Raw genomic sequence first — 12492 nt, forward strand, 5'->3', positions numbered from 1 at the left:
ATTAAGTATGTATTGAAGGAGTATGTTAGGTAATTGTAGGATATGGTTGCTATGATTTATGGGGTGGGACAAGGGATGGTTTAGTGTATTCACAAGAGAGGAAAGTATTGGGTATGAGGCCTGTATAGCCTCTGAGAAGTTGGGTAGCCTGTGAAGACCACCTGCTCGTTTGTACTAGGCCACATGGCAAATAGATCTAACCCCATGTACTTTTATGTTTTAATCTCTATGTGTGTAACTCTTAAGGGATGGGAGAAGGGAGTGGCTAGGAAACAGCAGAGGATCCTAGGATTAACATCGTCTACATAGTCCTAACATCATCTACAAAGATTATACCTAGAAGTGAATGGGGCCTCACTTGTGGTTCCCATTTCCATAAGAGGAGATTCAATCTCCTGCTAGATCAGTTCTTCAGGTGCTGGCTTTGGTGTCTGAAAAGTTTTTTAGGAAAGTGGCTCTGGTCATCAGTAGAGGCTTTTCAGGGGCTGAGGAGGGGTTAGGAGGAATTTTGGATTTGGGTATAAAGAGACTTGTGACACTGGGTCAGAGTGCTCAGAGCCTGACAAAGTAGCCCTTCAGGCTCTGGTGGGATATCTACAAAGTATGTAGAATATTCTAGAACACAGGGGTTTTGGGGAGGTAAATGACCAACAGAACAGGCAATTTATTCACCTGTCAGTGAAAATCTTCTAGGGAAAATCTGAAATTGCGAGATCTACTTTGTTACATGAAACCAAAGATATGACTTGAAAAATTGGGGGAATCATGGCACCAATGAATGAGTCAGGGAATTTGGACGGTGAATTGGTGTGGGAAGAAGCATGGTCATTTTGGTTTTAGAAATTCTGAGTTTAAAAAATGACAGCACGGCATGTTGAAACGTGTAGCAGGTAGCTAGGAAGAACAGAGGAAAGCTTAGGCGAGAAGATAAGTTAGGGGTCATTTGCTCTTTGTCCAACTCCTCTGGGAAAGCAATGAACTGCAGACACATTTAGCCTGTTGCTACATGGGTTTTTAGGCCCTTTACCTGTGTGTGGTCCAAGAGCACAGAGCATTGCTGTGACGAGTGGAATGGTGAGAATACAAAGCAGTGACTTCCGTTTATTAGAATGAGAGTCTAAAGAACAAGAGTCACAGATAAGCAATTTTCTTTGCTAATTTTTTTTTTTCTTAAGAACTTCTCATTATTCTCAAGGTTCTATCAGGAAATATATGCTCGAAGCCAAACAAAAACGTCTCACTGCTTATGGAGAAATGCATCAGGGTGGCCGATGGTTGAAAAAAAAGAGTCTCATATAGAGCACCAAATGTTCTAGTAATCCTCCAAACCCTGCCGGTTTACTTAAAATTTCTTTCACAATTCTCGTTAGACTCATGCAGTAAATAAATTAAGTACCTTTCCCACTGGGAGTTTTTTAGAAACACTTAATGAAGTAAATGCCACAGTGTTAGATCAGAGGGGAGCCATGCTATTGAATTATTTTTAGCATGCATTTCTAGCTTAATTTTTTGTTGGTTTCTTTTGATCTGGGCTCAAGTCTTAGCCAGATAATGTGGTTCAGGGAACAGAGGATAGGGTGAGAAAGAGATTTGGGTTTAATGTCTAGTACACATAACCAAGAAAAGCCACTTTTTTCTCAAAGGTTAAAACATTTTATTTGATAAGAATGCCTCTCTAAATATCAAAATGGCCGTATTGGGCACAGCTAAAGAGACATACTATTAACTCATTACCCTTGAATGTTTGGAAAAATTCTTTATGCTTAATTTTAACTACATTTATGCTTAATTTTAACTACTTTTAAAGAAAGTATTATTATGTACTATTAAAAAATAAACATACTTAACAGTAAATATTTTAAACTATGGCTTAATCTTTATAGTTAAGAAAGCTTTTTGAGATCTTGAAGGGCCTTAAATCATCATTAGAAGAATTATGTAATTATTATATCATAAATGTGCATAAGTGTTTGTTAATCGAATTTCTGATTTTAAAAATTCCTTAAAAGAAACTATAGGCACATTCTTTGAATAACTGAAAGCAGTTACTAAAGAAATCAAAAATTAAAGTTTTGGGGAGTAAAGACAACGTAAAAATGCATCAGAGAAGATGCATTGTGCCTGGAAACAAACTGTGTCTGGTGGGAATTCTTAAATTTTGATTAATTTACTTTCTGAGCAACTTAAGAATTAATGAAATATAAAATTAGATAAATTACAGCAGTAATTTTCCACCATTGAATTGTTCAACAGACTCTTATAATTTTCCAGTGGTGTACTTTTAGAAGTATGAGATTTTATTCTGGAAGGAAAAAAAAAAAAACCCAGAGATGGTTTTCTTTTTGCACGGAACTCTATAATACTTCTGTACACTGTCTCAGCAGGGAGTGGTGCTCCTGATTTTAACTTGCAGCCTATAGAGAGCTCAGTCCAGCCTTTTTGCAATCTCCAGGTAGTCAGAAAGTATTGAAAGGTGTAATGGGAAACAAAGTGGAAAATGGCAGTATCCTACGTTACAGGCCAAATGGATAACCCCAAGAGAAAGATTTTGACAGCCATAAATATTTCATCTCTCGGGGCCCTGATGCTACTGTGTGAGAACAATTTAGTTGGAAAGATCATCAACAATTAGGTGACATCTCTATCACACCTTTTACTGAGTTGAAATTTCGCTGACATGAATAATAAGGGGTCTTGTTTGACATTTAACAGTTTAATTAATTTGTTTCCTAAAGTGAATGATGTTTTACACTGTGATTTTTCAATACGCCATCCCCATATACTTGAATTTTTTTTCTTTTGCTTTTCTTAGGAAACCATTTCGTTTTCCTTTTCACTTCATAAATTACCTACCCATCTTGACTCTGGTGCTAGCTAGTGTTTGTTGGGGCTTAGGGGGTGGGGCTAGGGTTTGGAAAATTTGGGAAGTGCTGCAGATCTTCCTCCACTATTCAGTTTTAGAGGAGAAGCAATGTAGGAGTATGGAAAAGAAAAAAGAAAACACTTTTTTTTTGAGTAAATGTGGTGTTTTGTTGTTGTTGTTAGACCAAAACACAAGTCTTGTCTCTTTGGTCAGTCTAGTCATGAAGGATCATCAAGGGGCCATTATGTGTAGTCACACCTGTCATGTGGTATAACTATTTGCACTATTCCTTATATGTTACTGATTTGATTGGTTTCTGCATACCTTCAAGGTATGTTGCATATGAATGTGATATCTGCAGTGCTTGTTTTTGAAAATAAAACACATAATGTTTGCTAAAGGTCACTTCTAAAACAGCTGCTGTGAAAGTAGGAGGAATAATCCAGCGTGACAATAGAAAACATGAATCTGCTATGTATTCTTGCAAATAGAAATAGATTTTTGAAAAATTAGTCAACACAATTAAGTTATTTACTCTAATTGCCCCTATACAAACCTCAACCCCCCACCTTAAACTATTTCCCTTTGCAAAGAGTTTTTTCAAAAAACAAAAAACGAAAAACAAAGGTGTGTGGGAAAGCCACCTCTCTCCCACTTGAACCTGTAGGACATCAAGGTAAATGATACATGGGTATTCTTCAGAATACAAGTGTCCTTCACTGTCTGATTACAATGTATATTTCTGATTGATGGAGCTTAGCTGGGTAGACGTACCCAGATGAAATCGAGTGAGTGCGTGTTCGTGACAAGTGTGAGTAGGAAGAATGTCTTTGAACATGTCATCCTGAAGAGACAACGCTGAAGTAGTGCGGGTTGAAAACTGAAATGGGAAGATAGGCTGCAGCTTTGGGGGGAGAAACAGTCCAGGACACACCTCCCACATGATGCATCTTTCCTCGTTATCTGCTCTTATTTTGTAATGGTGCCGAAAAAGTATAACAGGTGCCACTACTTTTCTGAGCTGTTTTAGGGCCAAATACGATGAAAGTGATATGGAACTGATTTTTAACTAGTAAACCTCTCAGATGGATAAACTGTTAATACTATCGCAAGACACCATGAGATGCTTCTCCATAATAGAGTGCTAGGAAAGTTGAAATTGCTGCTATTGTGTATCAGACTTGTTAAAGCTGTTCCAGATCCATGGTGAGGTAGATTGCTTCCCTCCACGGATGGAAATTGAACTTTTTTTCCCTTGCACATGTGTTTATAAATAAGCTGAGACATAAACTCTTCCTTTGGAACGTATTTTGAAGCAGAGATATGTGTTCATAGAGAGTATTATGTGTATTACTTAAATGTTTCTCTTTTCAAAACAGCTGGTTTCCTGTTTGTAATTTTGAACCTGTATAATTTTCATCATGATTTTCTTCTCCTCTGAACTGAAAGACCATCTAATCAGTGAAAATACTTTATATTCATTCTTATTAAGTGCTTTTCTCTGTCTGCCTTAGTACATGTATAGCAAAGTATCAAGAATAATTTACTAAAGATAATTCAGCACAAGCCTTGAGTGAATTTCTTCTGCCACAAAGACTTAAGTGAAATCGTTGAGTCAGCATGGTTTGGATTAAAAAAAATCTTTGACATAAGGCATAGGAGATGTATATTTACTAAATACTTTTACTATGTGCCAGGCACTGCGCTTAGAACTCAACATAACATTGTCTCATTTGGTTCCAACAACCCAGTGAGGTAGTTTCTATTATAGTGTTTTTATTTTGTACACAAGGAAACCAAAGCATTTAAAATCACTATGCAATACTTCCATTCATCAACACTTCCACTACACAGCAAAGGTCTACTTTCCTGGAAGTTCCAGTGACATCTCTGGTACATTCTTCCTTTAAGCCCTCACTGTTAGCCTCTAGGGTCCTAATCCAAAACTAATGCCATGTGTTTCAGATTTTGTTACAACAGTACCGTACTTCCAGCAGCTAAATTTGTTCTGATTATCTTCGTTACATTAAAAAATCATACCAACCTTAGTGGTGTAAAACCACAACCACTTTATTATGCTCATAGATTTGGTGGATGAAGAATTTGGGGAGGGTACAGCAGGGATGGCTCTTCTCTGCTCCATGATGTCTTGGATCTTTGCTGATAAGACTTGAATGGCTAAGGGCTGGAGGATTGTCTTCTAAGATGCTTTCTTTGCTTACGTGTCTGATACCTGAGCTGGGACCATTTAAAGGCTGGCTTAAGTGGTACTGTTGACTGGAGTACCTTTATATGACCTCTCTATGTGGCTTGGGCTTCTTCAGCATTGTGCTGGGTTCTAGGAGGGAGGGTCCTGCAAGGAGGCCTCCAGAGAGCAAGCATTACAGGAGTAAGGATCAAGCACAGGTTGTATGATGCTTCTTACCTAGCCTCAGAAGTCACAGTATTGCTTCCACCGAACTCTGTTGGTTGAAGCAGTCACAAGCCTGCCCACATTCAAGGGAAGGGGACATAGAATACACCTCTTGATGGGAAGAGTATCAAAAGATTTGGGGTTCATGTTTTAAAATCACCCCAGGAGTGGTAAAATTCTGGGGGGTAATACAGTCTGGGTTTGTGGTCCAGTAGCTTCCTTCCAACACCCCAGACCCTGACTCCCACCCATGCCTCATCCAGGAGTTTCTCCTTCCAGGGCTAAATGCAGGTTTCAAGATACTATGTATTTTATTAAGGATGAGAGCATTTCTAGCCAAAGGTGGTATTATTATTATTATTATTATTATTATTATTATTATTGCCTTCCTTTTGCTAATGGTCTTCTACTTATTTTTCTCATCTTCCTCCTTTTCTTCTTCTTCCTCCTTCTTCTTTGTCTTCCTTTTCCTCCTCTTCCTCTACTTCAGTGGTGCCCAACCTTTTTGGCACCAGGGACCGGTTTCATGGAAGACAATTTTTCCACGGACCGGGGTGGCGGGTGGTTTCAGGATTCAAGCACATTACATTTATTGTGTACTTTATTTCTATTATTATTACATTGTAATATATAATGAAATAATTATACAACTCACCATAATGCGGAATCAGTGGGAGCCCTGAGCTTGTTTTCACTTGCCACTCACTGATAGGGTTTTGATATGAGTCTGCAAGCAATTGATTTATTATGGTCTCTGTGCAGTCAAACCTCTCTGCTAACGATGATCTGTATTTGCAGCCGCTCCCCAGCGCTAGCGTCACCGCCTCAGCTCCACCTCAGATCATCAGGCATTAGATTCTCATGAGGAGCGCACAACCTAGATCCCTCGCATGCACAGTTCACAGTAGGGTTCTGGTACCAGTCTGTGGCCTGGGGGTTGGGGAACCCTGCTCTACTTCTCTTCCTCTTTCCTTCTCCACTTCTCTTCCTCTTTCCTTCTCCCTCATCATCTTCTTCATCATAAAGCAGTATGTTCTGGGCATCCCTTAGTATCTGTTTTCATTTTTTGCTGTTGTTGTTCAGTGGTTGTTAGCTCTAAAGACATCTGAAATCCATAACATATCTCAAGCTGTAAAATCTGAAAAGAGGACAAGAACACAATGGAGAAATAAACAGGATAAAAAGCTGGAATGAATGTCGGAGAGCATTTTCAACCTGCAAGTGCACTGTATCGGTAAGGAGTAAAGTTGAAGGAAATGCTTATAAAACAATATATGGTTTGTTGTTTTAACTTCCAGGGAGATAGAGTATGAGAAGCTAGTTGGACTCCCCAGTTCCCCAAGGGTAGCTGGTACATGGTATTTCTGGTACAAATGAGAGAAGGAAACTGCCAACCTCATACAGATCTTCTTATCCTGTCAGTGCAAATCACTTAAAATGTGAATGGAATTGGGGGAGGTGTATTGGCCAGAAGAATCTGTGAGTATTCCGTGAGCATAGAAAAGCACAAGTTTATGGCACCCATTTCTTGAGCTCTTAGTTGAGTCATTTGTCAGTCATGCATGCTAATGGGGAAGTATGGTGATATCAGTACTCAAATATAGTTGTTTTAGGGTTATGCTTTGCTTGCTTCATGTTGTTTGAGCCCATACCAATTTATATTGTAAGAAATAAAGTAGGACCCATCTAGATAGCAGGTAAATAGTCAGTAATCAGCTTAATATTTAAAACTTTAAGCTGATAATCCACTAAGTGGACAGTGCCTTTGCAAAAAAGAGGAGAAATTTTTAAATTTGGAAATTAACTGAGTCAGAATGGCACATGTGAAGTTGAACAGGAATTTTAAAATAGCATTTTTCAATAACTCAAATAGCTTGTCTCACAGAAGTCCACAATAATTTAAAATGTCAATGCAGACAAAAGTGGCACGGAATGGGACTGGAACATCTCAGTAATAGCTCTTCAAGTCTGCAATAAAAAATGGCGTCCAATAAAACTACATTGCAAAAAATGGGAAAGAAACAGAATGGAAAGAGTAAAAAAGTCGAAGAGGCAGAACCTGAAAAATTTGTGGTAGAAAAAGTACTGGACCGACGTGTAGTGAATGGGAAGGTGGAGTATTTCCTGAAGTGGAAGGGATTTACAGACGCAGACAACACTTGGGAACCCGAAGAAAATTTAGATTGTCCAGAGTTAATTGAAGCATTTCTTAATTCTCAAAAAGCTGGTAAAGAAAAAGATGGAACAAAAAGAAAATCTTTATCTGACAGTGAATCTGATGATAGCAAATCAAAGAAGAAAAGAGATGCTGCTGATAAACCAAGAGGTTTTGCCAGAGGTCTTGACCCAGAGCGAATAATTGGTGCCACAGACAGCAGTGGAGAATTAATGTTTCTCATGAAATGGAAAGATTCAGATGAGGCGGACTTGGTGCTGGCAAAGGAGGCAAATATGAAGTGTCCTCAAATTGTAATTGCTTTTTATGAAGAGAGACTAACTTGGCATTCTTGTCCAGAAGATGAAGCTCAATAATTGTTTGCATTGCTTTTTATATATATTTATATATATATATATAAAATCTGGGTCTTGGTCTTTTGATTTATTAGTGTGAGGAAATAACTACATTCTAATGAAAATCACATTTGATATGTTCGTTTTGAAGTAGTATTAGGGAAGTTGTTGGGTTTGGGGGGGTCTTTTGGGGGTTTTGTTTCTGTTTTTTTTTTTGCATCTGTAGCACTGGTTACTTTGAACAAATAAAAGCTTTCTGTAGTTGCTTCCTTTAGCAGACAAGAACATTTGATACTATGGTATATTATTTCCTCTGCATTAGAGAACAGCTTTTCTAAATGTTGGGGAAAATCTCCATAGTCATTACTCAATCAGAATTTAGAATTTGCATTTAACTCATATATGCCTAAGGACCATTCTGGGTTTTCTGTATGTGTATACATAAAATACATATGTAAATGGTTTGGGGGTTTTTTGGTTATTGTTTAAACACATTTACCAAAACAAAAACAGCCTTTCACAACCATGGATGAGCCCATGTTTCTGGGATTCTATCATTTTGAGCAATATAAGAAATCACTTCAACTTAAATTGAAAATTTAAGTCTTAACCTTTCAAATTAAACAATTTTGTAATTAATGAGACAAATTAATTTAAATTGGATAATTTTTTAAAGCAGCCCTATCAGAATCTGCATGCATATCTACCATCATATAAATGCAGTTTTATGTGTAAAACCCCCTGAAAGGAAAATTTTATCTCTGTCAACCCAAATGAAAAAAATGGAAAAATTCTGGTATGTTTTAATTAGCCAAGCAAGACTTAGTTAAGTGGACATTTAAAGCTTCCTTTTGGCAAACGATTCTTTATAAGAAGTTGAAATCCGTGTGCTGTATTTACTGAAAGACTGTGATACATGGAATGTCTCAGACTTGTTAATGGAAACCTAATCAGATGGTTAGAGATGTTGGCAGTTTAGGATCTGCAGGAATAAATGAGTGAACAAAGTTTTCTAATCTAAACTTGACCTGCATGTTTTTTCAAACTTTACCCCAACCCACTCCTTACATGTAGGCTCAATCTTCTCAGTATTTTGGGTTACTGGTTCAGCAGAAGCCAGGAAAAACAATAACTTTGTAGTAATCAGAATGTTATTCAACTGTATATTGTTTACTTTATTGTAAATACTGGTGAACAGTGGTCAATAAATAGTTTTATATTCCTTTAAAAAAAAAAATGTCAATGCAAACTTAACTGCCTTGAGATTCTTCTGCCATGCACTCCTGTTAACACCCATTACCTGCCCTAGTCTAACACTTTAAACATTAATGTAATTGTTTACATTGTCTACTTCCCTTGTTAGACTGGAAGCTCCTTGGGGAACCTTAGGTCTACCTTGTTTACTTCTGTATCCTCAGTACCTGTACATATCTGGTAAATAAATAAACTAAACACCAGAGCTTGAGAGTTCTGTCCTTCACCTAATCAGTGATGCTCCAAGGTACTGAGGATTCCTTACTTTTGCAGTTTGCTAAGCCTTACTTTATGCTCTAGAAAGCTTTGTATATCCCTCTGTTAGCACTTATATCATTCTGTTGGAATTATTTGTTTACTGACCTGTGTATGACAATAGACTGGGAGCTCCTGGTGGGCAAAATTCATCATGAATCCGCTTGGGTCTGGCATCATGCTTGGAATTAAGCAATTATTTGTGGAATTGCTAAATGAATGAATGATTTTCTTTTTCTGTTTTTCTTCTAAACAATAGACATCATGCCTCCTAAGATCCTTTTTTTTTTTTACTTTAAATAGTTTAAGAGACTGCATGAGTGCAAAGTATCGTAATAAAATAACCAATTTAGCTTGTTAAACATCCCTTTGCATTATTTTCATTAACTATTCATTTAAAACCTTTTATTTTATATGAAAATAAGTGAGATTAAGATATTCAGCAAATAGTAGTAGTTATAGTAATAGAAGTAGCAGTAGTACTAGAAATATTTTTAGACATTTATAAAACATTTCAGGCTAGATGATACAAATATATACTAAATTAGATTGCTGTTATTAAAACTGTCCATATTTAGCTTCTTGATGACTAACATCCAACTGCAACCATTAGAAAAATTGTCTTAAATACTGAAAAAGTATTCCTTCCTTTTGAAAATTTCACTGCACATTTTCACAGGAAAGATTATAATCATTTCTATTTTTTGAGTGTTATGTGCTTTACACCATCCTATGTCATGCAACCCTTATCATAATTTTATTAGGTGGGAATCATTGTACTTATTTTATAGGTGAGAAACTGAGGCTGAAAGAGAATAATTCATTGTTTGAGGTCAGCAGCTAATGATTAGCAGAGCTAGAGTTCAAACCTGGGTCTGTCAGATCCCAAACCTGTTGTCTTAAGCGGTATGTGTCTTTTCCAAGATTTCAGACTGGAATTCTGTCCCAGTAAATTGAATATAAATGTAAATAATCTTACAAAATTAATAGCTACTACATTAGAAAATGTATAATGCTAAGGATATTCATAGGTAATATTCTATTTTTTTTTCTATATATAGGTATAAAAGGCCCCAAACTTGTTTTTTTAATAAGACCTTTATTAAGGTATAATTCACATACCATATAATTTACCCCTTTAAAGTGTATAATTCAGTGGGTTTTAGTATGGTCACAGAGTTTTATAACCATCACCACAACCAGTTTTAGAACATTTTCGTCACCCCAAAAGAAACCCTCCACCCATTAGCAGTTACTCTCCATTTCCTCCCAAGTCCCCATCCGTAGGCCATTACCCCAAATCTTTTTTAATGTCCTGAAATACTTTAAGATTGTTTCCACTTGGAGACACTTATAGAGCTTTAGGAAGCAGCAGTATTCTGATTTTGTACAGCATGTTCATGAGTGTTTTGTAAAGTTTTTTCTTTTGTTTTAAATAGACTATCTTTTAAAGTAGTTTCAGGTTCACTGCAAAGTTGAACAAACGTACAGAGATTTCTCATCTTCCCCCTTCCCCCACATATGCACAGCCTCCCCACTCTCAGCCTCCTGCAGTAGAGTGGTACACTTATGGTAATCAGTGAAGCTCCACAACATGTTGTCACCCAAAGTCCATAGTTTACATTGGTGTTCACTCCTGGTGTTGTACATTCTTTGGGTTTGGACAAATGTATAACGACATATTTATCCACCATTATAGTATCATACAGACTGGTTTCACTGCCCTAAAAATCCTCTGTGTTTCACCTATTTATCCCTTATAGTTCTTTTTAAAACTGTAGAATTACAGAAATTCATGATGGAAAGGGATTTAGAGATAATTTAGTCCAACCAACCAATTGGGAACGATCTAGTAGGAATTCTCAGTCTCTTCAGCTAGGTTTATTCTTTTTTTTTTTAATTGAAGTATAGTTGATGTACAATGTTGTGTTAGTTTCAGGTGGACAGCAAAGTGATTCAGTTGTACGTGTGTGTGTGTTTGTGTATATACACATATATATTCTTTTTCAGACTCTTTTCCATTATAGGTTATTATAAGGTATTGAATATAGTTCCCTGTGCTATACAGTAGGTCCTTGTTGTTTAGCTGAATTCATTCTTTATTTTCTTATTAACTGTCATAGATATAAGCATTTTCTTCTTTTCTTTTGTAGTTCCCCTCTCCTTAGAACAAATGGTCATGTCCTGATTTACAGTGAGCCAGGCAATAAATTTTAGAATTTAACAAGAAAATAGTATTTCCTTAATTCTTATTTTATCAGTAATAAAAAAACTTTTTTTATAATAGAAAATTTCAAAAATATACTACAGGGACTTCCCTGGTGGCGCAGTGGTTAAGAATCCTCCTGCCAACGCAGGGAACACGGGTTCGAGCCCTGGTCCAGAAAGATGCCACATGCCACGGAGCAGCTAAGCCCATGCGCCAGAACTACTGAGCCTGTGCGCTAGAGCCCGTGAGCCACAACCACTGAGCCCGCGTGCCACAACTGCTGAAGCCTGCGTGCCACAGCTACTGAAGCCTGCGTGCCTAGAGCCCGTGCTCTGCAACAAGAGAAGCCACCACAGTGAGAAGCCTGCGCACCGAAACGAAGAGTAGCCACCACTCGCCAGTAACTAGAGAAAGCCGCACACAGCAATGAAGACCCAAAGCAGCCAAAAATAAATAAATAAATCAATTAATTTTTAAAATACGCTATAATAGAGAGAAACTTTCAAAAATACACAATGGTAGGGAGCACAACATGTACTATATTGAATCCTCGTATAGCTGCCTGTTCCCTTGTTATCAATACATGGTCAACCTCTTTTCATCTATCCTTCTATGCGTTGCCACCCTCCCCCCAGCTCTCTCAGACATCATTCATTTCATCCATACATATTTCAGTATGTATTTTAAAAGATACAGACTTTCAGAAAAAAAATTAACACAATGCCATTATCATACCTTAAAAATTACCAGTAATTCCTTAATGTCATCAAATATCTAGTCATTGTTCAAATTTCCCTGAATGTATCAACTTTAAAAAAAAAAAAAAAGCTGTCAGTTTGTTTGAATTGGGATCCAAACAACATCCACCCACTGCATTTTAATCTATGGTTTTAATCTATGGTTTCCTCTCTGTTGTTTCCCCCTCTCCCTTGAGTCTTATTTGTTAGAGAAAATGGTGGTTCTTCTTGTTGTTTTTCACATTCAGGG

At 37.1% G+C, this 12492-nt stretch overlaps 2 protein-coding genes across 4 annotated transcripts in view; both read left to right on the forward strand.

Annotated features, from left to right (window-relative positions):
* CAMKMT (calmodulin-lysine N-methyltransferase) overlaps positions 1–12492 on the forward strand; it is a 407707-nt gene that overhangs the window by 175073 nt on the left and 220142 nt on the right. The window lies entirely within an intron of this gene.
* Positions 7232–7880, forward strand: LOC137777621 (chromobox protein homolog 3). The gene has a single exon (XM_068564528.1). The coding sequence runs from the start codon at positions 7257–7259 to the stop codon at positions 7806–7808; it is 552 nt and encodes a 183-aa protein (XP_068420629.1). The 5' UTR covers positions 7232–7256; the 3' UTR covers positions 7809–7880.

This window comes from Eschrichtius robustus, chromosome 15 (genome assembly GCF_028021215.1).
Source record: "Eschrichtius robustus isolate mEscRob2 chromosome 15, mEscRob2.pri, whole genome shotgun sequence".
In the NCBI taxonomy this organism is placed as follows: Eukaryota; Metazoa; Chordata; class Mammalia; order Artiodactyla; family Eschrichtiidae; genus Eschrichtius; species Eschrichtius robustus.